The 23,821-nt window shown below is 55.7% G+C and overlaps 1 protein-coding gene across 4 annotated transcripts in view; it reads left to right on the top strand.

Moving 5' to 3' along the window:
* Window positions 1-86: 86 nt before the first annotated feature.
* Window positions 87-23,821, top strand: part of GRM4 (glutamate metabotropic receptor 4) — a gene marked incomplete at both ends in the record, with an annotated part of 107,835 nt that continues 84,100 nt past the window's right edge. For 3 of the 4 annotated variants that reach the window (XM_079713347.1, XM_079713346.1, XM_079713345.1), the window contains one exon: window positions 426-944. In XM_079713347.1, coding sequence (XP_079569473.1) covers window positions 426-944 — 519 coding nt within the window. Of the gene's footprint in view, window positions 945-23,821 lie in introns of all 4 variants that reach the window. The other variant, XM_079713344.1, reaches the window with a different exon arrangement.

Here is a 23,821-nt window from a genome sequence, read left to right as displayed (position 1 = left end):
CTTCTCTTTGATTCTCTCTCTCTCTCTCTCTCTCTCTCTCTCTTTAAGGTTGGTAAGAGGAGAGCATTGGAGCTGTTTTCTCCTTGATGCCAAGATCTGCCAAGCTAGGAGCACTCTCCTCCTTTCACAGTCATCCACCAAAGACAGGCCTGCAGGACGTGGGGACCAAGCCCAGAGCTTTGCTGCACCCCAGGCACTCCCTGCTGTCTGGGAGCATGGCCTGTGCCCGTAACTGAGCGTTGCCTGCGGGGCGAGGACCACCAGCATGGTTCAGCCTGTTGGCTGCCATCAGCCGTCCTGCTGCTGAAGCTGCGCTGGAGAGACTTGTGGGGGCTGCTCTGCCCCTGCTCCCCCAGGCTGTGGGCCAGGGGCCCACACGGCTAGGAGGGAGGCCTGCCATTCATGGGTCTCTAGGGATTTCCGAGATGCCTGGGAAGAGGGGCTGGGGCTGGTGGTGGGCCCGGCTGCTCCTTTGCCTGCTCCTCAGCCTGTCTGGGCCCTGGGTGCCTTCCTCCCTGGGGAAGCCCAAAAGCCACCCTCAAATGAATTCCATCCGCATAGATGGTGACATCACTCTGGGAGGCCTGTTCCCGGTGCACGGCCGGGGCTCAGAGGGCAAGGCCTGCGGAGAACTCAAGAAGGAAAAGGGCATCCACCGGCTGGAGGCCATGCTCTTTGCTCTAGATCGCATTAACAATGACCCGGACCTGCTGCCCAACATCACGTTGGGCGCCCGCATACTGGACACCTGCTCCAGGGACACCCATGCCCTGGAGCAGTCGCTGACCTTTGTGCAGGCGCTCATTGAGAAGGATGGCACGGAGGTCCGCTGTGGCAGCGGCGGCCCGCCCATCATCACTAAACCTGAGCGCGTGGTGGGTGTCATCGGTGCTTCAGGGAGTTCGGTCTCCATCATGGTGGCCAACATCCTTCGCCTCTTCAAGGTTAGTGCCTGCCCAGCTCCTTTCTCTTCTCCTCCTGAATCCAAGGGAGAGAGTGTGTTTCCCAGCACCCTCAGCAATATCTGAGAATTTGGGGCTGACCTGTGGTGAGGAGGGACCCAGCTCCATGGTGCTGACCGTGGTGCTGAAACAGCACCTGCTGCAGGCAGCTCCGCTCCTCTGCGGGGAATTCTGAACCGGGAGGGGAAAGGAAGTACTGGCGCACAACAGAAGGGAGGAGGAGATGGGCAGACAGAAATATAAAAAACCCAGACAGATGGACGAATTGAAATTTAGGTAGATAGAAAGGTAGACAGTTTAAAAGATAAGCATAGAATGGGGATGTGAATGTTGGAGATTGCCAGGGAGAAAAAGCAAGACTTTTGTTTTGACATTGTTTTTCAATAATTGCAGTTGCCAAGAAAGATCCGTTTTTCTCCTCGGTAGTTGAGAAAGCCCCGCGTGGCCCTCCCGGTCCACCTCAGGATTATAGTTAGAAGACGTGTCCTGATTTTTTGGATGAGGTGTTGGCTACTGAGCCCGCAGTGAACGGAGATGAGGACGGGAAGAGGCCCGGAGGAGCGGGCAGTCCCTGTTTCTGGTGCCCTTGGCCCTGAACTTAGCTTCCCTGGTTCATTACGCTCCTTCTGCCCCTCTTCCTTGCACACCTTTCTCCCTTTCCTTCTGGAATCCCTCCCTGCCCCCTCTTTGCCGCCTCCCTTCCTCTCTTCCTGGGGCAGGAGCTGCTGATTTGCAATTCAATTGGAGCCAAGTGCTTCGCTAAGCTGCTAAAACTACTGAAAGCTACTGGGTAGAGAGAAAAACATTACAAGCATTTTACCAATAATTATGTGCCTGCTTCTCTCTGGGAGCCTCCTCGTTTGCTGTGTGTGCATGTGTGTGTGTGTGTGTGTGTGTGTGTGTGAGAGACAGAGAGACAGAGAGAGAGGGAGAGAGAAGAGGGTGAGGGAGGAGGAAGGGAGGCACAAAGGGAGCCTCTGGGTCCCTTCTTCACTCTGGTGTTAGATTCTTGGCCTCTGGAATCGGCCCCTTGTCTCCTCAAAGGCTCCAGAGTTAGGGAGTGGGCAGAGAGAGGCTGTTTGGCCTCATGCAGGATGGGAAGCGCTGAGGCTGGAGCCGTGTCTCCTGGACCCTTTCTGGAACACGTTTGCCCAATCCCATGATGCATCAGTACTTGGGGGGCATTTCTGGGGGCCGGGGTAGAAGTGGGGATGAATGGCGCGAATGTCCCTGTGTTGGCTGCGGGGGTAGGTGGGAAAGAAAGGTGGTTGGAGTTGTCCTGTCACAGCAGGGGCGGGGTTGGAACTTTGCCATAGGCTGGTCTGGGCCACGTGTGCTGTGCAGTCCTTGCCTTGGGGCCTTCTTCCTGTAGTGTTGGTTTTGCTTGATGATCCAGATGAAAACACTATTTTAATTTAAAAACAAACGGGTGCATTCTGAAGAATGCAAAATCACGCTGAAGCCGGAGACTTGAAGGAGACTTTGCCTTTGTAGTGGGCAATTTGAACAACCCCTGGGGAGCAGTGTTGCTCGTGGTCTTGGTGGGATGGTTGGGGAATGGGAAACTGGTCCAGTCCCTCCACCTGCCCAATTCTGCAGTGAGGAGTAGAGACCCAGAGGGGAGGGGGAGCAAGGCTCTGTGGTCCCAGGGCCTAGTGGTGGCTTCGGTGAGCTGTGTCATCAATTCAGCCTGCCTTCCCTGGGCTTGGGAGGTGAGGTGACCTGGGTCAGCAGCTGTCATCCTATCTGAGTGGGGCACAGTCCCCCAGCCTTTGAGAAGACCAGACTACAGGCGGGGCTGCTGCAGTGTCCTTTTCTGAGCTTTGTATTAAACACCTTGGTGAGTCTGGGTGTTTTAAAAAGTGTTTTATAAAGATGATAAAACAACGTGATTGGGCCCTTGGGGCTATGACATTGGTAAGGGTCCTTCCCCACCATGTCCCAGAGGGGAACCAGTATGCACTTTATAGGGAGGTGGAAAAGATCAAAGGAGCTGAGACGTGTCACCAGACACATGGCCAAGGCTCTAAGAAAGGTCGCTGTCAGCATTAGGCCTTGAAGCGGGTTCTTGGAAGCCCCACACAGCAGTGGGCTGTGACTGCTGTGCTGACCTCTCCCAGGATGGGGAAGGTCGCTGGTGGGGTGAAGGGGTCTGGGGCCAAAGGGCCTCACCAGCCGAGGGCTCTTCCGCTGCCCATCTGGTCACATGTGAATGTGGCGTGGCCTGGGTTTTTTCCTACACAGAGAGCAAGATGGGACTGGGAGGTAGAGGCCTTGGGGGGGAGAAGGAAGGGGGACGGAAGGGGCCTGTTGGGAAAGGAAAGGGGACGGGCGGTGGGGGAGATGGGGAGAGAGCCAGAAGGAGACAGCTGGCTATGGTCCAAAGTCCCTGGGTCCCTTTTAACAGCATTAATGTTCCAGGCTGGCGACAAGAGGGCTCCTCAGTAATTAAACTGGTAGAAATAAGAGGCTGGGCCAGAAACTGAAAAGCCATTTACAGAGAAAAAAAGGTTGAACTTTGAGGAGGGAGGTCAGGTGCAGAGCTTCAGGCAGGGAAGGATGAGGGAGGGGCGTCTTGGGGGTCAGGGGAGCTGCGGTGTCAGGTGTCTGTTTCAAAGGGCATCGCTGCGCCCCAGCCCCGCTCCCTGCCAAGGCTATTAGTGGGGTCTGCTGGGAACTTCCCCCAGAGGCTGTGATTACAGCTCTCTTTCCTCCGAGAGGTGGATTTCCTGTGCAAAGCTTAGAGAGGAGCTCTGAGTTTGGGGGCACGAGGGGTAATTTCCTGCCTGGAGAATGCTGATGGGGTTCCGTCAAGGCCAGGGTATGAGCAAAACTCACACCTGCCAGAGCTGGGAGGGGCCAACTTCCTGTCGTACAGTTGTGGAAACTGAGCCCTGATTAAGGGACGGGCCAGGGCTGGGAGTCAGGTCCCAGCTCCCAGAACTGACTCCTTCCAGACTGCCTGCCCAAAGCAACTGGGTTGGAAGTGGGCCTCAAACCCAGGCCTTCATTAGGGATCAGAAGCCCTGACTTTGGGAAGTCGTGGGTCTGACAGCTTATATCCTTTACTCCCCTGTTCCCACGCACTCTTTCATCTTCATTTTGGCTCCATTCTCCTAGTTAAGGGAATATTGATGGAGGTAAAGAATACTTTTCAGAGGGGAGCCTAACGCAGAGGATGTGGCCTCTACAATACTATGTTGTGGGGACAGCCCAGGTTCTGAAGCCAGTCAGATCTGGGTTTGAATCGCTGTGCCACCAGAGTTACCTCACCATATCCACCATATCTACTCACCATACCAGTCACTTACACCATAGTGTGAACGAGCCAGTAAGATCTTTTCCTGAGAGCAGTTATTGTTGGGGGGAAAAAGAACATAGTAAGTGCCCTGGAAGGAAACAGTTTTCAAATCCTTGACCTGTAAGAGCTCAGGAGGATCCAGAAATCATTGCATTGAGTCCCTCATTAATTTTGCAGTGGAGAAAAACAACAACAACAACAACAAAAACTGAGGCTTGAAGATGGGAATATGGCCTAGCATGGTGGTTAAGAATCTGGAGACTGGAGCCAGACAGCTTTCGCCACCTTGGCAAATCGTTTAGCCTGTTTGTGCGTCGGTTTCCTCCTTTGTAAAATGGGGATGATAGTGGTCTCCTAAGCCTGGTGTGGGAATTAAGGGTTAATGTCCAGAAAAGGCCTAGCCTGGTGCCTGGCACACAGTCAGCCTGCAGGAAATGTCATTGCACAGCTTGTAGCCGGGCCTTAAGTCAGCATGAGAGACTCTGTTGATGTGGAAGAGGCTGGACCGGGTGGGCAGGGACAGATGGTGACCTTTGAGGCTGATCCTGGAGAGGACCGACCATCTGCTGGGCCTCAGGTGTCTCCCTGTGGTGTGGAGACTGAGTGGCCAACTTAACTTGCAGGTAATGCGGATTTTCTGGCTGTCACCACAGTGGGGTTTGAGCACTAAGACTGGGGTGGAGTGGTGGGAGGGCAGGAAGGGGCAGGCGGGAGAGGGGATGCCAACCAGCAGGTGGAGGGCAGGTGCCCAGCTTCCTAGGAGAGGCTGGGCCAGGGACATTGGTGGGCGACATTGGCTCTCTGTGCCACGTCAGCCTGGCCTGTGAAGGCTTGTCCCTCGCGAGTCTGTGAGTGCTGTAAGGGTTTGTGGTGCTTTTTAGAGAAAGCTGTCTGCCAGGTGCTTGGCTTGTCTGCCCCTCAGTGCCAGGCCCAGGGCTCCTGGGGAACCTTTGTGGCTCACCTGATACCCCATGTTCTGTTGAGGATGTGGCTTTCCTGTCTTGAAAGTGTTTTCACTGCACAACCAGGAGGAGCTTTCAAGAGGGTCCACCCACTCTCCCACAGCCTGCCTGTCTTCCTTGAAGACAGCTCCTTCCTTGCAGCGCCCAGGCCAAGAAACTTGGTGGCATTTTTGACCTCTGCCTTTCTACCATCTGCAAATCCTGCAGGCTCTCCTTTAGGACATGTCCTCGTGCTGGAGTCTCCTCAACCCCCACCTTGTGCGCTCTCACCCGGATCCGGCAGAAACCTCTCTCCTCTCCCTGCTTCCAGACAGGCCTTTCCACAGCCCAACCTTTGCTCAGCTAACAGAGCGATCTTGCTAAAAGCCAAATCCAACCTGCTCCCCACCCTGCTTAAACTTGTTCTTGACTTTGCGTTGCTCTTAGATTAAAACGCAAACTTCCAAGATGCTTGCCAGTCTGACAGGCCCTGTGCTACCTGGTGCCCTGACCACATCGTTTTGCCTCTCCTGGGTGCACTCCATACCAGTCCTACTGTTTTCTTTATGTTCCTCGAAGACACTGTGCTGTTTGCCCACCACAGGGCCTTTGTACCTGCTGTCCCATCTCTGTTGGAATGTTCTCCTCCTACTCTTTGAGGCTGCATCCTTCTCATTCAACCTAAAGTTTAAGTGGACTCTCTTCAGAGAAACACCCTCCATCCCCCAGTTATTCTATATTATTTTCCCATCTTCCCCTTCATGACCCTCACCACAGTTTGTAGTCATGTCCGTATTTCTTTGTTTGTTTTCTTGTTTCTCTTGGCTTCCCCTCTGGCCTGCTGCCTGTTTTTGTATGGCCCATGAGCTAAGAATGGTCTCCGTGTTTTAAATGGTTGAAAAAAAATTAAAAGCAATATGTCATGACACAGGAAAATTATATGAAATTCAAATGTCTGTAAAGTTTTATGGGAGCGCAGCCATGCCTGTTCATTTACATATTGTCTAGCACTGCTCTTGAGCTATGCCCTTGGAATTAAGTAGATGAGACAGAGACCATCAGCTGACCCCTGCTGGCCTCTAAGTTGCGCCTATAGGACCCCAACAGATGCCAGGTCCATGGAGGGCCCTCAGGAAATCATGGCTGAAGGGACTTATGGAGAGTGAGACATTTGCAGCCCCCATGTCTCCCCAAACTCTGCGATGACAGCAGGGTGGCCCCCGTCTGCAGAGCCTGCATGAGCTCCTGGCTGTGGGGATAAGTGTAGGTAAGCTCACTTTACCATGGGGTCCAGCCACTGGCTACCAGTGCCCACCACTTTGGTGACCCCTGGGCCACCTGTTTCCTCCTCCCAAATACCTCCAGCCCCTTGCTGACTTACGGAATTCTTTTCACTTAATGCTTTGTTCCCCGTTAAAGGGTATCCCCATGTCCCACTGTTGGCTGTTATTAGAGATTTGTCCCAAGAAGGCTCACTCAGTAAATGTTCGGGGGTGAATGAGGGACCCTCCTGAAGAGATCATTGGGGTAAAATAATCACAGCATTTACATGGCATGTATCCTGTGTCAGGGTCTGCCCCAGTCCTCACAGCAACCCCCAGGGGTAGGTGTACAGTGGTTGTCCCCATTTTACAGACGGAGAACTGAGGCTCAGAGAAGCTAAGCAAATTCCCCAAGGTCACACAGCTAGTAAGTGGTGGAGCTGGGATATGAACCCAGGCTGTTTGACCCTGAATCTACCCTTTTCACCGCTCTGCTCTCCTTTCTCTTGGTCATCAGATAGTCTTGGGTGAGATCTGGCCCAATACTCACTGTGTGGCCTTTCTGAGCCTCAGTTTCTGTATCTGTAAAAAGGAGTGTGATGATACTCATTTGGCAGCAGTGATAAAGTATGCAAAGCCTTGGGCTTCCCTGGTGGCGCAGTGGTTGAGAGTCTGCCTGCTGATGCAGGGGACACGGGTTCGTGCCCCGGTCTGGGAAGATCCCACATGCCACGGAGCGGCTGGGCCCGTGAGCCATGGCCGCTGAGCCTGTGCGTCTGGAGCCTGTGCTCCGCAACGGGAGAGGCCACAACAGCGAGGGGCCCGCGTACCGCAAAAAAAAAAAAAAAAAAAAAGAGTATGCAAAGCCTTTAGTGGGTGCTTAGGGGAGGCTGGTGTTATGAGAACAGGTTGGATAGACATTAAGGTGTGAAGTGCTGGGCAGCCGAGCGGGTCGGGGAGGAGCGAAAGAGGTGTAGGAAGTGGTCTTGCTGAGGGTGACTGTCAGGGCCTGTTCTCCTGAGGTGAGGACCACACAGCCCTCCCTCTGCTTTTACAGCATTTCTCTTTCCCCCAAACCCTAGGTGTCCCTTTGTGGTGGGAGTCTGGGGAGGGGGCCTCAAGACCCAGGGTCAGGCCAGCATCTAAACAGAGTGGGGAGGGAGGGGAACAGCCCTGACCACTGAGTTGCCAACTCTCTCTGTGCTCCCAGCAAGTGCTTCCCTGTGGGTGGGGCACTGGGGTACAGGTTGCATCGCCTGGTGCTTCTCAAGCCTGGCAGCTCATCATAGTCACCTGGGGAGCGTTGGATTCCTGGGCCTCCAGTGGTGAGGAGCCCTGGGGCTGGGTCTGTATCTGCACACCTGCTGGGAGGCTCAGCTGGCTGCTGGATGGATGCTCTGAGTCCTCCTCGGTGTCCCGGTATTCCCGTCCCATCTGGGCTTCTCCAGCGAGTGCCCCCGCCCACCCTGCAGCCCTCTCAAGCCCACTTCCTGTGATGTGTACCTTTGGGTTGCAGGACCTCTCTGGACATGGGAAGTTTGGGAGTGGAAGCAAGAGGGTTTCAGCTCTGATCACTGGACTGGCAGACAGGCTCATTACCGGGAACGAAAAGGAGAGAGTGGAGGCCTTTGGGGGGCCTCTGGGTAGACTTCCTGGAGATGCCCTGGAGGGAGGCCTGGTGGGCTCCTGGAGCCTGGGTAGGGCTGACAGGGCCCCTGGGCGAGGTGTGTGACATTGTGGAGGGGCCGAGGTGGGGCTGAGCTTCTGGTTTCTGGCTCGCTGTCCCCCACCTGGACCTTGGTTGGCCCATCTGTAAGAATCCATTCATTCACTCACTCACCAAGTGTGTACTGAACATCTCCTCTGGGCCTCGCTCTGCTAGAGCTGTGGCCTCCAACTGGCTACACACTGGAATCAGCTGGGGAGTTTAAAATTCCTGGGTATCCGAGCCCCACCCAAGGATTTTGGATTTAATTGATGTGAGATGGGGCCTGGGCTCCCCAGGTGATACTCACGTGCAACCCCAGGTGGAGAACCGCCATGCTAAGCAACTTTATAAAGCAGGCAACAAAGCAGATGGAGGCCTGGCCCTCGTGGGCTTCCACGTTTGAAGGGAAGGCAGGCAGTGAACAGGTAAAACACATAAATGTATAATTGTCACGGGAGAGCAGTTCCTTGTAGGACAAAGCAAGGAGGTGGCTAGAAAGCCATGGGGAGTGGGGGTACCAACTTAGGATGGTTGGAGGTGGACTTTTTGAAGGGGGACATTTGTGCATAAACTTGAGTCGAGTGAAGGAGGTCGCCCTACGAATATCTGGAGGAAGAGTTTTCCAGGTAGAGGGAACAGCAAGTGCAAAGGCCCTGGGGCAGGACTGTGCTTGGTTGATGACTTGACCCAGGAGCTCAAGAGGGAGGACCCAGACAGCCCTGGGGCCAGGGGGAGGAGGACCAAGGGGGCTCCAAAACCCACATCTGCTCCTTCTAGCTGCAGAGGGTATTGGGAGAGGAGGGCTACCAGAATTCTGGTGACCTTGGGCAAGTCACTGGGCCTCTCAGGCCTTCAGTTTCCTCACCTGTAAAATACGTAGGTGATTCTTGACCAGTCCTTGTGAAGCCACAGAGGTGATGGGGAGGAGACGTAAGGGTAGAGCCCATGTGAGAGGCTAGTTCTTTCTCCTGGCTCTCCCCCTGCTGGCCTCTGGCCTCCCCCTCCCAAGCCCCCTGTACCTCTTCTAACTCCTCCCCCTTCACTTCCCTGCTCCTCGCTCCCTGACCTGAGGATGAACAGAGCTGGAGACAGGAGGGAGGCAGACGGGGACCCTGAGGGGCAGTAGCTTTCAGTGGTCAAAGCATGGGCCCTGGGCCAGATGGCCTGGTTCATACCCCTGCTCTGCCATTTATTACCTGGGAGGCCCCTCTCTGTGCCTCAGTTTCCTTGTCTGTAAAATTGGGGACCCTTGTAGCCCCCACCTCATAGGGCCTTGTGAGGATTACATGAGGAATACAGAGAAAGAGCTCAGGGCAGTGCCTGGCATGGGACTCTGGATATTGGCTGAGTGCCTGGCCATGGGGGGGCAGCCCAGAGCAACGGCCTTGGAGGCAGCCACACAGTAGGTCACTCAGATCCTGGCCCCAGATCACTGGGCCTCTCTGGACCTCACCATCTCATCTATAAAATGGGCAGAATCACATGCACCTTTCAGGGTGTGGATGCAGAATGATAAGAACGGGGAGCGGGTGGCAGGCTGGGCGCACAGTAGGGTCAATAATATTTGTCCTCATCTCTTGCTGACAGAGTATCCAAGGGGCCTTTGAGGAGGCGTGTGGTCTGGGCCATGAAGGGTGGGGGGCTCTGTGGGGCGGAGGGGCAGGTCGCTGGCTTTGGGCAGAGGAATGACTCTGGTGAGTGTACCCGAGTCCCCCTGTGCGACGGTCCTGGGGTCCTCCCGACCCTCCCAGTTGGGTGTGGGGGATGGTAGGGTGATCTCCGGCTCCCCCCTTGGGGAGGGCTGAGGGTCCCCTTACCAGAAGTCTCCCATAGCTTAGGGACCTGTGCTCTGGGCCTGGCTCTGCTGCTGACTCACTGTGTGACCTTGGGTGGGTTGGCTGCCCTCTCTATGAGCCGAGGGCGTTGGATCAGGTGGGCTCTGACCCCGGTCCTTTACCTGGAGCCTTTCCTGCAGAAGGAGCGACGAGCTTACTCCTCAGCGTTAAGGCTGACCACCCATGGCCTTCCTTGATCGTGGCCGTGCTTTCCAAAGCCTGCCTCCCCGCCTTTGCCTGGGCCATGCCCTCCTCTTGGAATGTCCTCCCTGATGCCTGACGGGGAGAGTCAGGCTCCTCCTCCAAGCCCTGACTCAACATCCAAGACTTTCTTGACCCTCCAAGGTCTGAAATCCTGGGGTACATGGGGTTTCTCGTGTGGCATTCTTGGGTCTCCCCAAAGTTCACGAGCACGTTGAGGGCAGGACTGGGTTGGACCTCTCTTGGTGCCCGGCCTGGATACAGACAGAAAGACAAATCGGGGAGCCTGCCATCCTTGGGACAAAGAGTTGGACGAGGGAGCTGTGCCTGCCGCATGGGTGGGGCTCACAGGCCGCAGGGCTAAGCCCACTTTACTTCCCCCTGCCCAGCCTGGTTTGAACTGTGTACTTTTCGGTTTCCCCCGAATTATTAAACTAGCATTTTTATGACCAAGACATGTTGGAAATGAAAAGAAGGAAAATTCTGCTTTATATTCCAATTGACCTTTTCACTTGCCACCTGCTCAGGGGGCCTGGGCCGGGCGAGGTGATGAGATGCAGGCCCAGGCCTCGCCTCCTGGTGCTGGTGCTGGTGCTGGGGCTGCCGTGGAGAGTCCTGGCCGGAAGCTCTGTCGGGGGAGGGGAGCAGGGACACCCTTAGCCTGAGGCCCTCTTTCTCTGTACATGTGTCCCCAGTCCTCTGACTCATTCTGTCTCTCTCTGCAGCTTTCTCTGTTTCCCTCTCATGGCCTCCCCCATCTCTCTCTTCCTCCTGGTCCCTTTTGGACTCTCTCTGGCTCTGTCTGGGTCTCTCCCCGGGTGACCTGGGGCAGCCTCATCCCGGGGCCCCGTGGTTCAGGTAGGATGTAAAGCGGCTGCCAAGCCCACCTGCTCCTGGCTGGGCACCCCCCAGCCTCGTGCCCACTCTGGACACCCACCTGCCTCACACCTGCATTTCGGTCGTCGGCATCTCAGCGCTGAGCACTTCCTAGTGGGCGCCCAACCCACCCAGGCCCCCACTCCTGACTCAGGTTGCCTCCCACAGAGCTCCAGAAATTTCCTTGGAGGTATGGCCTGGCCGCGGGCACACCTTGATGCTGCTCTGGGCTCCACTTTGCTCGCCCATGGAGTGACAAGGGCTGGCTCTGTGTCCTTCCCAGGGCTGTGGGGAGACCAGGCCAGGGGTGTGGACCTGCTTCAAAAAGGGAAAATCCCGGCTCTGACACGTACTTCTCTGTGACCTTGGGCAGGTCACGTAACCTCTCTGAGCCCAGTTTCTGGTCTGTGAAATGGAGAGGGTGGTTGTGAGGGTTAAATGGGACGATGTAGATGGCCAGCACAGGGCCTCGTGTCCAGAGGTGCTCAAGGACAGTAGTTGCGGCGCCCTGTGTTCATGCGCTGCTCTCCCCGCCCCCTCCTTTCATCCCTCATTCCTGGACCTCTGTCCTCCCCGGGCCTCCCTTTCTCCCTGGGGTCTGCTGAGAGGTTCCCCAGGGTGACCAGGAGGCCTGTGCTCTGCTCAGCCCTGGCCCAGCGCAGGGACAGTGAGGGTGCCATCAGGCCCGGGGCCCAGGGAAATTTTAAACTCATCACAGCTGAACTGTCTGGAGGGCGGGAGCCCCCTGGGTCCCACCCCAGCCCTGGGCAGAATGGAGAGGTGTCCTGATGGTCCTCCATGTCTCCTTTTAGGGCTGCAGAGCAAAGAGAGGCGGCTCTTACCTCATTCTCCATCCCCGTGGGGTTGTGGTTTAGGGGAGAGGACAGGGCTGCATTAACCTCTGCCAGGGCTGCAGGCGGCAGGGGGCGTCTGTGTTCAGTGCAGCTTCCTCCCAGGCTGAGCAGCCTCCCCCCTTCCAGCCTCAGGTTCTGGAAGCTGCCAGGGAATCCAATGTGGCCCCCACCCCAGAGGGGCAGGAAGAGGGCAAAGCTTAACCCTTAGGAGTGAATTCCAGGTGGGAGACATTTGAAGTTTAGGCCTGGGGGATGGGGCTGTGAGGGGCGTGGCTTCCACCGTCAGCTCAGTTCAGAGAGGAGACCTACGGAAGGTGGGGTGCAGGGAAGTGGGGTGCACCCAGCTCTCACAAAGAGCCTTTTATTTTACTAAAGGTGAATGGCATCTCCTATGTGGGTCTGACGGGAAGGGGTTTCCTTCGTTCACCGGGCATCATATATTTTAATAATGCACTCTTTCAAGCACATGGAAAATTATAGAGAATAATATAATGAACTGCCCTTGTAACCACCCCCTGGCTTGGTCAAATATTGATATTTTTACTCTAATTGTGTCAAAACTTATTTATTTATTTTTTTTTTTGGGCCTCTCACTGTTGTGGCCTCTCCCGTTGCGGAGCACAGGCTCCGGACGCGCAGGCTCAGCGGCCATGGCTCACGGGCCCAGCCGCTCCGCGGCATGTGGGATCTTCCCGGACCGGGGCACGAACCCACATCCCCTGCATCGGCAGGTGGACTCCCAACCACTGCGCCACCCAGGAGGCCCTGTTTTCTTTTTAAAAAAGAAAACATTGCAAATATAATCAGAGGTCCCTGCTTGCGTATCCTCATCCCACTCCTTTTCTTACCCCCACAGAGACGGCCCCAGCACTGTCCTGTATGGGTTATTTTTAATTCCTTTAATTCCTGTGCACTTGGGAAAAAAAAAGTGTATATATATATATACATATATCTCTCCATAAATAATACTTAGTTCTGTTTTGCCTGTTGTACGCGTGATAGACACAGGATCACACTGTGTGTGTTCTGCAGGTGCTCAATGTCATATTGCTCTGAGGTTTTCTTTTTTCCTTTCCTTTTCTGGGTAGCTCTCCACTGCAACAGTGCCCAGTGCGATTACTGTCCATTCTGTGTGGTCACCTAGGCAGGTTCCCTGAAGATCGTTCTGTGTAACCATCCTTGCCAGCATCTCCTTGTGCTCTTGGAGAGTTTCTCCTGGGTCACACCCAGGAGCGGAATTGCAGACTCATGGGGAATAAACTTCCTGAACTCTCCCAGAGGCTGCCATGTTGCTCCCCACATTCTGTGTCAGGGCACTGGTTTCCAAACCTGCCTCACCACTGGGATCCCCAGGGGCTTGTTAACACAGGTGTTCCTGGGGTGCCTGAGCCTAAGCCAGCCTTGCTAAGGAGACAGTCATGGTGTGGAGTCTTATTTCATCAAGTCCCCGGGAGCTTCTTGGACCTGCATTTGGAGGTGCCCCTCCTGGCTCTGCCACAGACTTGCTGTGTGGCTTTGGACCGGTTGCTAGATCTCTCTGAGCTAGGATACCCTAATCTATAAAATGGGGATGACAGTGATGGTGAAGACTCAGCCAGGGCTGGCCTTTACTCCCTAGGGTATAGCCTGTGGTGTCTCCAGGGTGGCCGCAGCCTGGCTGGGCTCTGGCTTCATTCAGAGGAGGGATGTCCTCTTTGACGCCATCTGTGAAATCATGCTTGGATTCATTATTTTGCTTAACAAACATCAGGGCCCCCTGCTTTGTGCAGACTGTGCCATGCTTTAGAAACACGGAGTCTGGGCCAAGGACCCTCAGCTTGGGAGTTGAATGGGGCAGTAATTCAATGACAATGACATGAGTGCTCTAATGGGGGTGGACAAGGTGCCCTGGGGGTGGGTGAGGGGGGACCTCTAGCCCGCCTGGGGGGCAGGTATCAGGGAAGGCTTCCTGTAAGAGGACAACTAGCTGAGGCTCACCAGCCAGGACACAATTAGCTAAGTCGAGGGGCGTGCTGGTGGGCAAGGAGGGCACTCCAGGCAGAGGGATCTGCATCCAATGGCCTGGTGGTGAGAAAGAGAGAGAGAGAGAGAGAGAGGGAGAGAGAGGGGGGAGAGAGGGAGAGAGGGAGAGAGGGAGAGAGAGAGAGAGGGAGAGGGGGGAGAGAGGGAGAGAGAGAGAAGAGAAGAGAGAGAGAGGGAGAGGGGGGAGAGAGGGAGAGAGGGAGAGGGGGGAGAGAGAGAGGGAGAGAGGGAGAGAGAGAGAGGGAGAGAGGGAGAGAGAGAGAGGGGGGAGAGAGGGAGAGAGAGAGAGGGAGAGAGAGAGAGAAGGGAAGAGAGAGAGAGGGAGAGAGAGAGAGAGGGAGAGAGAGAGAGGGAGAGAGAGAGAAGAGAAGAGAGAGAGAGGGAGAGGGGGGAGAGAGGGAGAGAGGGGGGAGAGAGGGAGAGAGAGAGAGGGAGAGAGAGAAGAGAAGAGAGAGAGAGAGCCTAGTGTGCTTGTGGGGGCCTGGCTCTCCCACCTGCCTGGGGCTGCAGGAGCTGGGCCTGACCAGGCTGCCGCCTTCCCCACAGGGGTCGCTCTTGACAGCAGGATGGCCTTGGGTCGCAGCTGGAAGGGGTTTATGGGAAGCCTGAAGTGTGAGGAAACGTTAAGTGCCTTCTAAGTACTTTGATTATTTTAAATTGCTTAAGTGGTTTCTAAGATGGTCCTAAGTATCCCCGTGACAAAATCAATTAGAAAAGTACAACAAACTCAGTAAGAGGAGAGTAGCCCTCTCACCTGCCTTCCCTGCCCCCATTCCCACCTGGGCCTGGCCGCTCAGCCTGGACCAGGACCCCCTCCTCTCGCCTCCCAACACCAGACTGGGGCTCCCCCACCGCCTGTGCTGGGCTCTCCCGGCCTTGAGTCCTGACTCCTCCCTCAGGCATTTCAGTTGGTGGTGGGGGAGGGAGGGTGTGTGTGTTTGGGGACTTGACAGGGTCTCCTTTAAAGTTGCTTCTCTCTCCGGAATGAGCCTTTTGTCTGGCCGCTGGGGGACCTGGAGCACCCTAGGCACGGCCTCCTTTTCAGTGACAGCATTATTGTGTGAGTGCATCAGACCTTCCCCTGGGTGTTCAAAGGAGCCAGAGGACGTACCCCAGCCCCAGCCTCGCCTGGAGGCAGCCACCGCTCCCTGCGTGCCTTCCAGAGAGCTCTCAGCCTGGGCGTGGCTGCCGTGTCACACACTCCAGGCAACATTCACCAGCACGTGGGGGGTGTGTGCACACGTGTGTTCTCCCCCTCCATTTTCACACATCCGCAGCCGCTGCTGGGTGAGCTCCCAGTGCTCTTGGGGTTCGCCTCTGTCGGCGCGAAAGGGCTTTGTGTGGCCCCCAGGACTGCCTGCTTCCTGTCTCCTCAGGACGGACACTTAGTAGTTTCTGATCCTGTGCTTTTACAAAGAGCCATGATGGGTAATTTTGTGATTGGCCACTCCGCAGGTGTCTGTAGGGTGGATTCCTACAGACACGCGTGGGGCAAAGGGCAAGTGTGTTTATAATTTCTTGTACTCTTGCCAGCAAAGGGGTGACGGCTGGACTCGGTGGCGCCCCATGGCCGGGGCCGTGGCTCCAGAGGAGGTCCTGTGGCTGATTCTGACTTGGCCCCCGTGCAGCCTCGTGTAGTGGATCTTGGGAGGTAGGGCCGAGCTGGCCCCTGGGCCTCAGCTCAGGAGCTGCCCAGAGGAGCGAGTGGGCTCATGTCATGTCTCACTGGTGGCTGGTGGGGTGTGAGGTTTCTGAGCCGCTTCCTCGGCCGTGTCTGTGCACGTCCAGGGGGCTCTCCCTCCACAAGGAGTCGTGGCAGTGAAGGCTGGGGTGCTGGGTGCTGTGTCCTGGGAAGCAGGAGGTGGCAGGGCACTACCTAATTGGAGCGGTTATCCTGGGAGTGACAGGTGTTCAGGTGCTCCCTTTGGGGGTGGGTGGAAAGGTGGATGTGGCAGGTGCAGCGTAGGAGGCAGAATCAGGTGTCCTCCGTGATGCCGTGGGCATAGAGCACAGGGGTGGGGAGAGGTGCCCAGCTGGACTCTGCTGGCCTGAGGCTGGGGGACTGTGGCTTCACTTGATTCCTCCTCAGGAGGAAAGCTCCCAAAGCCCAGGAAATTCAGCCCCAGGATTGCAATCCAGCATGGTGGCTGAGGGAGGGTGTGGGCAGGGGGCCAGTCCAGCAGGGAGGGGAGATGACCTCACTCGCACCATTTGCTGTAGGCAGGAGGGATGCATGGCAGGAGGGGTCTGGGAGAAGGAGGCAGGAGCCCCAGGGCTCCCAGGGTGGCCTTGCCTTGGTACCCATCTCGTGCACCTCAACTCCAGCCCTCCCTCCAGCCCCTGCCAGCTCCAGTCCAGTTCCCTGGGGTCATTCCCCGACCACACCCCTTGCAATGTCCAATCTGCTAACCTCTGCTTCTGATGTCCCCTCAGCCCCTGAAGAATGCTCTGTCTACCTTTTCTTTACATAAAAAATAATTGAAGTATAACTTATACACGGTAAAGTACACAAATTTCAGGGGCATTACTTGATGAGCTTTTATAAATTAAGATACAGAACATTTTCAGTTCCCTAGAACATTCCCTTGAGCCCCTCCCAGTCCACATCCCTCCCTCCCCAAGGCTAATCAGTAGCCTGATTTCTAAAAGCATAGATTCGTTTTTTTTTTTTTTTTTTTTTGAGGTACGCGGGCCTCTCACTGTTGTGGCCTCTCCCGTTGCGGAGCACAGGCTCCGGACGCGCAGGCTCAGCAGCCATGGCTCACGGGCCCAGCCGCTCTGCGGCATGTGGGATCTTCCTGGACCGGGGCACGAACCCGTGTCCCCTGCATCGGCAGGCGGACTCTCCACCACTGCGCCACCAGGGAAGCCCCCATCGATTAGTTTTGTCTGGTTTTGAGCTTCATACAACCAGAGTCATACAGTCAGTCTTTTGTGTGTGGCTTCTTTCACTCACATTATCTGTGAGATTCCCCCACGTGGTTGGGTATTTTGATGATTTGCTCTTTTTCATTGCTCTGCACTATTCCACTGTGTCATTGTTTGTGTAGTTCAGCATTCATTTACCCATTCTGATGCTGCTGGACATCTGGGCTGAATTCAGTGTTTGACTATTAGGAATAAAGCTCTTCGGAACATTTGCGTACATGTATTTTAGTGGACATTAGTGCTCATTTATATTATATATATAAATATGAGTAGATATGATTGCTGGCTCTTTGGCTGCATGAATGGTTAGATTTAGGAGAAACTGCCAAACATTTCCCTAAAAGGATTATACCTTCCCGCCACATTTGTTTTTGCTTTGGAAATTATACCTGTGCTTCAAAGGCGCATCTTGAATGCCACCTCTCCTGACATCCTGATGGATAACAGCATTGGTCACTTGGATGTCAGCTCTACAGGGCACGGTTGTGTCCCTTTTCTTGTCTGCTCTATCTCTAGGGCCTGGAACCTGATAGGTGCTTTATAAAATGAATAGTTGAATGTATGTCCCTGGCCCTGTGTCAGGAGTTTCACATAGGTTATCTAATGTAAGTCACTGGCTAGGAAGTCTGTCACACTGGCCCTATTCTACAGGTGAGGAAACTGAGGCTTGTCCAGAAAGCAGTGGAGGCCTGCAGCACTGCCTATCCCTGAAGCCTCTGCTCATTCCACAGTTCTCAGCGGCATGTGTTTGGAATTTCTTGCTCTTTTTCAGCTCGCCCACTTTGATTTCACTCGGCCTCATATTCTAGTCCGGGGGTTGTTGAATTAAATCTCGTGGGTGACCTAGTTAGCTTGTGACCCAGCCAGCTCCTGAAGGATCTGTCAGCTTTTTCTTCATCCTGAGCCTGTGCCCTAGAATCAGGGTTTTCCAGGTTGGGATAGGGGTGGGAAGGCTGAAGAAACCCACCCGTATGAAATTAAAGCCCTCTTTTGGCATGGCCAACATTTCTACCTTGTCAAAATCCCTTTCCATTGGTTGTGACAACCCCTGAGGTCACAGCCTGGCCACCGTCATTTGCATTTTCCCAGTGAAAAAACTGGAGCCCAGGGAGGTGGTGTGACCTGCCTAGAGTTGTCAAGGAGCCTGGGCAGGAGCTGAGGTGAGGGCCTTGAACTCCTGCCTTCCAGCCATGTGCTGTAGGATTGTGGGGTGTGCTGGGAGTGGATGGAGAACGGGAGTTAGGCTAAGAACCCACCAAGGCTTGTCCCAGGGCCGCTTTGGGAAGCTGGAAAGGCTCTTTCAGGTCATCGATTTACTAAATGGTCTTTTAGAGCCCTGAAAGGTGTGCTGGGGTGTCTCAGGGGCAGATCCCCAGAGGAGCCTGGAGGCTACTGTCCATGGTGCTGAAACAGGACTTGGCCGTTGGGAAGCAGAGGAGGGGGCAGTAGAGCTGGCTTTGGGGGCGCTATAGCTTTCCAGGAGGTGCTATCCTGCCAGTTTTGGTGGGAGCTGGGCATGTGGCTGGGCAGACGGTGCAGGCGCCTTGATATTTTAATTGAAGCCTGGAGACACGGTTACTCTCTCTGCTGTGCTAACAATGTACGGAATAAATAATTCATTGGTGGCTGTGTTGTGCCTGCTGTTCTCACCCATGGGGGTGGCCACACGTGTGCTCAACATGCAAGCTGCTGGGTGGGCCAGGAGCTGCTATTATGGGCTGGTGGCTGGACCAGAGGCGGTGCGTTGCCATTTTAACAGGGCCCTGGTCACCTCTCAACCGCTGCGAATCCGTTTCCTCCCAGGCAACCCCCAAAGAGAGGTGAGTGGAATGCGGGGCCACCTGCTCCTGTGTGCTGCAGTTAAGTGGCACTTAAAGGTCTATTTGTCCTCAGAGCAGCCTGAAATGGCAGCAACCTGGAGGAAAAGCCCCTCTTTTTTTTTTTTTTGTGGTACGCGGGCCTCTCACTGTTGTGGCCTCTCCCGTTGTGGAGCACAGGCTCCGGATGCTCAGGCTCAGCGGCCATGACTCACGGGCCCAGCCGCTCCGCGGCATGTGGGATCCTCCCGGACCGGGGCACGAACCCGTGCCCCCTGCATCGGCAGGCGGACTCTCAACCGCTGTGCCACCAGGGAAGCCCAAGGAAAGGCCCCTCTTAATGGACACTCTCCCTGGGCTGTGTTTGAACTGGTTCCATTGGATTCAGCAAATGTGTATGGAGCTCCAAGTTTGTGCAAGATACCGGAGCAGGTGGTGGGGATGGGAGAGATTGCCAGTGAATAAATCTGGGTCCTTCCTGGATGCGGAGGTATGACATGCATATGATTTGTCACAGCTCAAGTTGGGGGTGTGGGAGGGCTGTGGTGGAGGTACAGGTGAGAGTGTGTGGGGGCTCAGAGTAGGGAGAGGTCGGTTCTGACAGGGCATACATGGGGTGGCTGCCTGGAGGAGGTGTCCTGCAGGCAGAGAGGGAACCATGACAGTGCTCCAGTGGAAAGGACAGCTATGTCTGGCATGGATGCAGCAGGGCTCCTGGTATGGGAGAGGGTCAGTGGAGAGGGAGTTGGGATGGATTAGGGGCTGAGGCCAAGAGTGTGGACTTGATGCTGCAGGATGGTGCCTTGATCCGATTTGGGGGTTAAAATATTCCTTTGGGTGTGGAGTGGAGGTTTGGTTGCAGGCCGAGGCCTGAGACTGAGAGAATGGTTAGGAGACTGATGGAACAGTTCAGACCGGAGGTTATGGTGGCCCGAATGATGGCCTTAAGCATGGTGTCATTCATTCATTCATTCATTCATTCACCAATCAAATAATTAGTGAGTCATATGTTAGGCTAGGTTAGGAATAGAGCAGGGAACAAAAACACACGCAATCCTTACCCATGTGGAGCTGACCTTCTAAAGGGAGAGAAAGACAGTAAACAAGCAATAATTCAAGAGGTGACAGGTGCTGTGGAGGAAAATTGCAGAGGGCCAGGGGTTTCGAGAGTGATGGAGGAGGTGAAGCGCTCTTTTAAACCAGGTGGTCAGGGAAGGGGCGTTTGAATATAGGCCCAGGCAAGTGAGGAAGGGAACCAGGTGCCTGGATGGTATTGTGGGTGAAGGGCACAGCCAGTGCCAAGGCCCCGAAGCAGGAGCATTCTTGGTGCATCTGAAGAACAAGGAGTGTTCAGAGAGGAGGGGAAGAGGCGGCAGGGCTGGGTCAGCAGGAGCTCTGGGTCCCAGGACAGAGTGTGGCTGTTCACTCCAGATGCATGAGCGGCCTGTGGAGAGTTTTAAGCGGAAAGTGATGGGATCAGATTTATGGTGTCAAAGGCCCTCTGGCTGCCCTGTGTGGGCTGAAGGTGTAGCCGTGTCAGAGGCAGGCATGGAGGAGTCTATGTGTAATAACCCTCCCTCCCTCTCCCCTCCTCCCAGGGGGCAGTCAGCCCCCAGCCTTCCTCTGCAGAAAGCCCCTGAGGAGGCTTCCAGGAGGCCTGGCAATTCTGCAGAGCCCTGTTCTTCCCGTCCCCCTGCCCCACGCCCCTGGTCCCCAATCCCTGGCGCGCTGCGGCTGGGACCCTCAGCCACTGCTGGATGTGCCTTGTTCAGGGCCCTCTCTTGGCCTCAGTCACCATAAGGTAAGCATTGTGGCAAATGTCTCCCTCGCTGAGTTGATGTGAGGTTTAAATGGGCGAATGTCTGTGAAAGCTGTAGAGGGAAGGCCATTATTATTACAAATTTCAAAGCTAGAGGGCAGACAGAAGGGATTGGTTGAAGGGGGCCCTGAGAGTAGTTATTTAGGAAACTGTGACTCCAGGTGGCGGCCTGGCTGAAATATGCATGGATTCAAAAGCTGCAGGGAAGAGATATTTAGGGAAGCACATGCTGACAGACAGCACAAGGAAGTGGTGGGTGTGGGGTGCACCCTTGCCCTGAGGGTGCTGCAGTGACCCCCTGATGTCTGAGCCCTGGGTTGAGTCCTGTCCTCACAGGAGGTCCTTCTTCAGCTTCCCCTGTGCCCTGTGCCCCCTCTGGCCCCTTCCCACCGAGAAGTTGGGGCCAGGAGGGTGTTTCCAGCTGGAAGCTGCTGTGGGCACCAGGGTGTCCTCATCTGGGGAGTTGCTCACGCTCCCCACCTTCCATTACCAAGCCTTTCTCTCCCCCACAGAGAACCTGGGGACTCCCCAGCCTCCAATCAGCTCAGGCCCAACCTCAGGAACCTCCCTCCGTCCCTCCTCGGGAGGGTGGTTGAGTTATCTGCCGCTCATATGTTTGGCAGAGAGCTGGCGGTGAGACCCAGACTGGGAGCGCGTTCACCGTGGGGCTCCTTCTGGGGGAACCCCTCTGATTGCTGTCGGCAGCCGTGGATCTGCTGAGGCCCTCCAGGAGCTGCTTATAGAGCTGTGAGCGGGAGACACTGCCTCCCTGGGGCTAGGGGAGAGGACTCAAAGAAAGGGCCTGTTTAATTTAATTCTGTGTTTTATTGCTCGTTGGATAAATAACCTTCATTGAGATGGAAGGTGGGGGGGGGGTGGACAGGGAAGTTTGATTAATTTCGAGCTGGTTTCTCATTTGTTAATTTTCTCCCAGTTCAGCAGGATTATTAAAACAAATTACCGACACTGCTCTCTCCTCCCTGGGCTGGAGCGGGGCTTGGTTCACAGGGGTGATCCTGCCCCTCTTTTCCACTACAGTTATTTAGATACGACTTGGGGTGAGGGATGAGGCCTCCCCTGTCTCGGGGTCTCTGGACGAGGCCCCCATTTCTTGTTGGGGATCTTCACGTCCCTGCAGCCTCATGGAAGTGCTGGGCACCCAGGGAACGGTGGGAGGTGCTGGCCAGCCAGGGCGCTCTCCCTCCAGCAGTGCCAGTTACCTGGGTGGGCTGGGGCCTGGAGTGAGGGACAGGCCTGCCAACTCCAGCCCTCTCCCCAACCCATGGGATCCAAGGGAGCGGGACAGGCGGACGAGCATGGCAGGCGGGCTCACAGTCTCTGGGCTGCCCCTCCCCCTGGTGCCCAGTGCTTCGGTCCTCCTCAGGCCCTGCTGACCCTGTCGAGGCTCATCAGTCCTCGCCCACCTTGAGCTCTGCCCCTGCCAGGCTGGATCTCCTATTGGTTGGATCAACCCTGCAGAAAAACCGCCCCTTGACGGGTGGTAATGGGGTGGTCAGCACTTTCCTGCTCACTGTGGGCAGTTGAGAGTTCCAGCTGCTTGATGGGCAGCTGGGCAGGGTGGTGACAGTTCAGGGGGTGTTATGAACATTCTTTTGTGCTCCCCAAAATGCACAGTAAATGCTGCCCCTGCCCATCCTGATTATACAGGAGTGTATTCAGGTATATTTAGCACCATGAACCACTGTCAGCATGTGTGCTTGTGTGTCCAGGATGTGTGTGGGGGACTCAGGGCGTGCTTGTGTGAGCTTGTGCTCCTGAATATGGGGGTGGGTGTCTCAGGTACACTCAGGCAGACCTAGTGTGCATGCCTGGCTCAGGGCATGCCATGTGTCTCTAGATGTATCTGTGTGTGACTCATGTAATTCTGTGTGCGTCGTGTGTGCTCTCGTGTCTGTGTACCTGGGTGTATGTGGAGTGGGCAGGGGCGAGCACTTTGTGTGTGTGTGTGTGCGCGTGCGACGCCCTCGGCACATGCACGTGAGCGGGTCCTTCGGTTTTGGTGGACTGAATCTGCCGGTTCCTGGCAGGGCTGCCAGGTGGGTCCACGTCTGTGTCCGTGTGTGCGTGTTTCCTCCTCACTGGTCCCTGCCCCCATCGGCTGATACTCTGGAGCATGAGATTGGATTACCTGGACTGTCCACCTGGGCAGGCTGCCCTGAGGGTGACCATGGGGAGACCTGTCTCTGCTTGGCTCTACGTTGCTTGGGGGACACAGGGGTCCCCTGGAGAGAGGCTGTTCCCTGTGGCCTCCTGACCCTCCACTCCCCCAGCGCGCCCTAAAGGACCTTCTTGCTGTCTTCATCTCCAGGCCTGAGCTGTAGGAAGGGGCAGGTGAAGGAGAGCTGCCAGGCAGGATAGATGGCCCTGAAGCCTGGGCTGGGGGGGCGGGCCCCAGCTTGACCTCTAACTCCTGAGGCTGGGCAGTGGGTGTGGGACGCCTCGGCCTCTGTGACCCACAGGCTGTTGAGGCTGCCAATCCTATGAGGCACAGCTCACTCCAGATACTTCCTCCAGGAGAGATGTGTTCTATCAAGTCGAGTGAGAAGGGCCATGGGTCAGGGGACAGGGAGGGCTGTGGGGCTGCTTGAGATGAGCTGTTCAGTGACAGCCTCTCTGAGAAGGTTATGTTTGATCAGAGATGTGAATGAGTGAAAGGGTGTACTCTGTGGCTCTGCGGGGGGAAAGCCAGCCGGGCAGAGGGCACAGCATGTGCAAAGGCTGTGAGGCTGGACCATGCTTGGGGCTCAGGGGCTGTTTAAGGAGGCCAGTGTGGCCAGAGGGAAGTGAGTGGGGGGAGGGTTGTTAAGAGCTGAAGTTGGCCAGGCAGCAGGTGTTGGGGAGATGCTTGGGAGGCTTTGGGCCCTTCTGAATTGTCCCTGCAGGTGCCCGCTGTCTGCTGGGCCTGGCTGTGCTGGGAGACGGGACCCCTCTCCGGGCTCTGCTCCCAGCGGCTGCTCCCAGTGGGACCTGCTGAAGCCCGGGCTCATGGGCAGACCTTTGTCAACTCTCTGGCTTTATGGAGATTCTGGGGCAGGGGCCTGAGTCGGGGGGACCAGGTGGGAGGGGCCAAGATCCGCTCCGGGCTTCCCTCTCAGAGAGGAGTGTCAGCTCAGATCACCAGTTGCTGGAAACTGTGGGCATGTCCTGCCTGTCTCCTCATTGTCTGGACAGGCCCCAGATGTGCTGGTGGCTCTCGCTGTGGGCTTGGAGGGAGGCCGGGCAGCAGGATGGAAGGATTCCTGCTCTGGCATTGGTGGGCCTGGGTTTCCATCAG

The sequence above is a fragment of the Hyperoodon ampullatus genome (genome assembly GCF_949752795.1).
Source record: "Hyperoodon ampullatus genome assembly, chromosome: 10".
Classification (NCBI taxonomy): domain Eukaryota; kingdom Metazoa; phylum Chordata; class Mammalia; order Artiodactyla; family Ziphiidae; genus Hyperoodon; species Hyperoodon ampullatus.
This window is presented reverse-complemented; position numbering and strand designations above follow the sequence as displayed.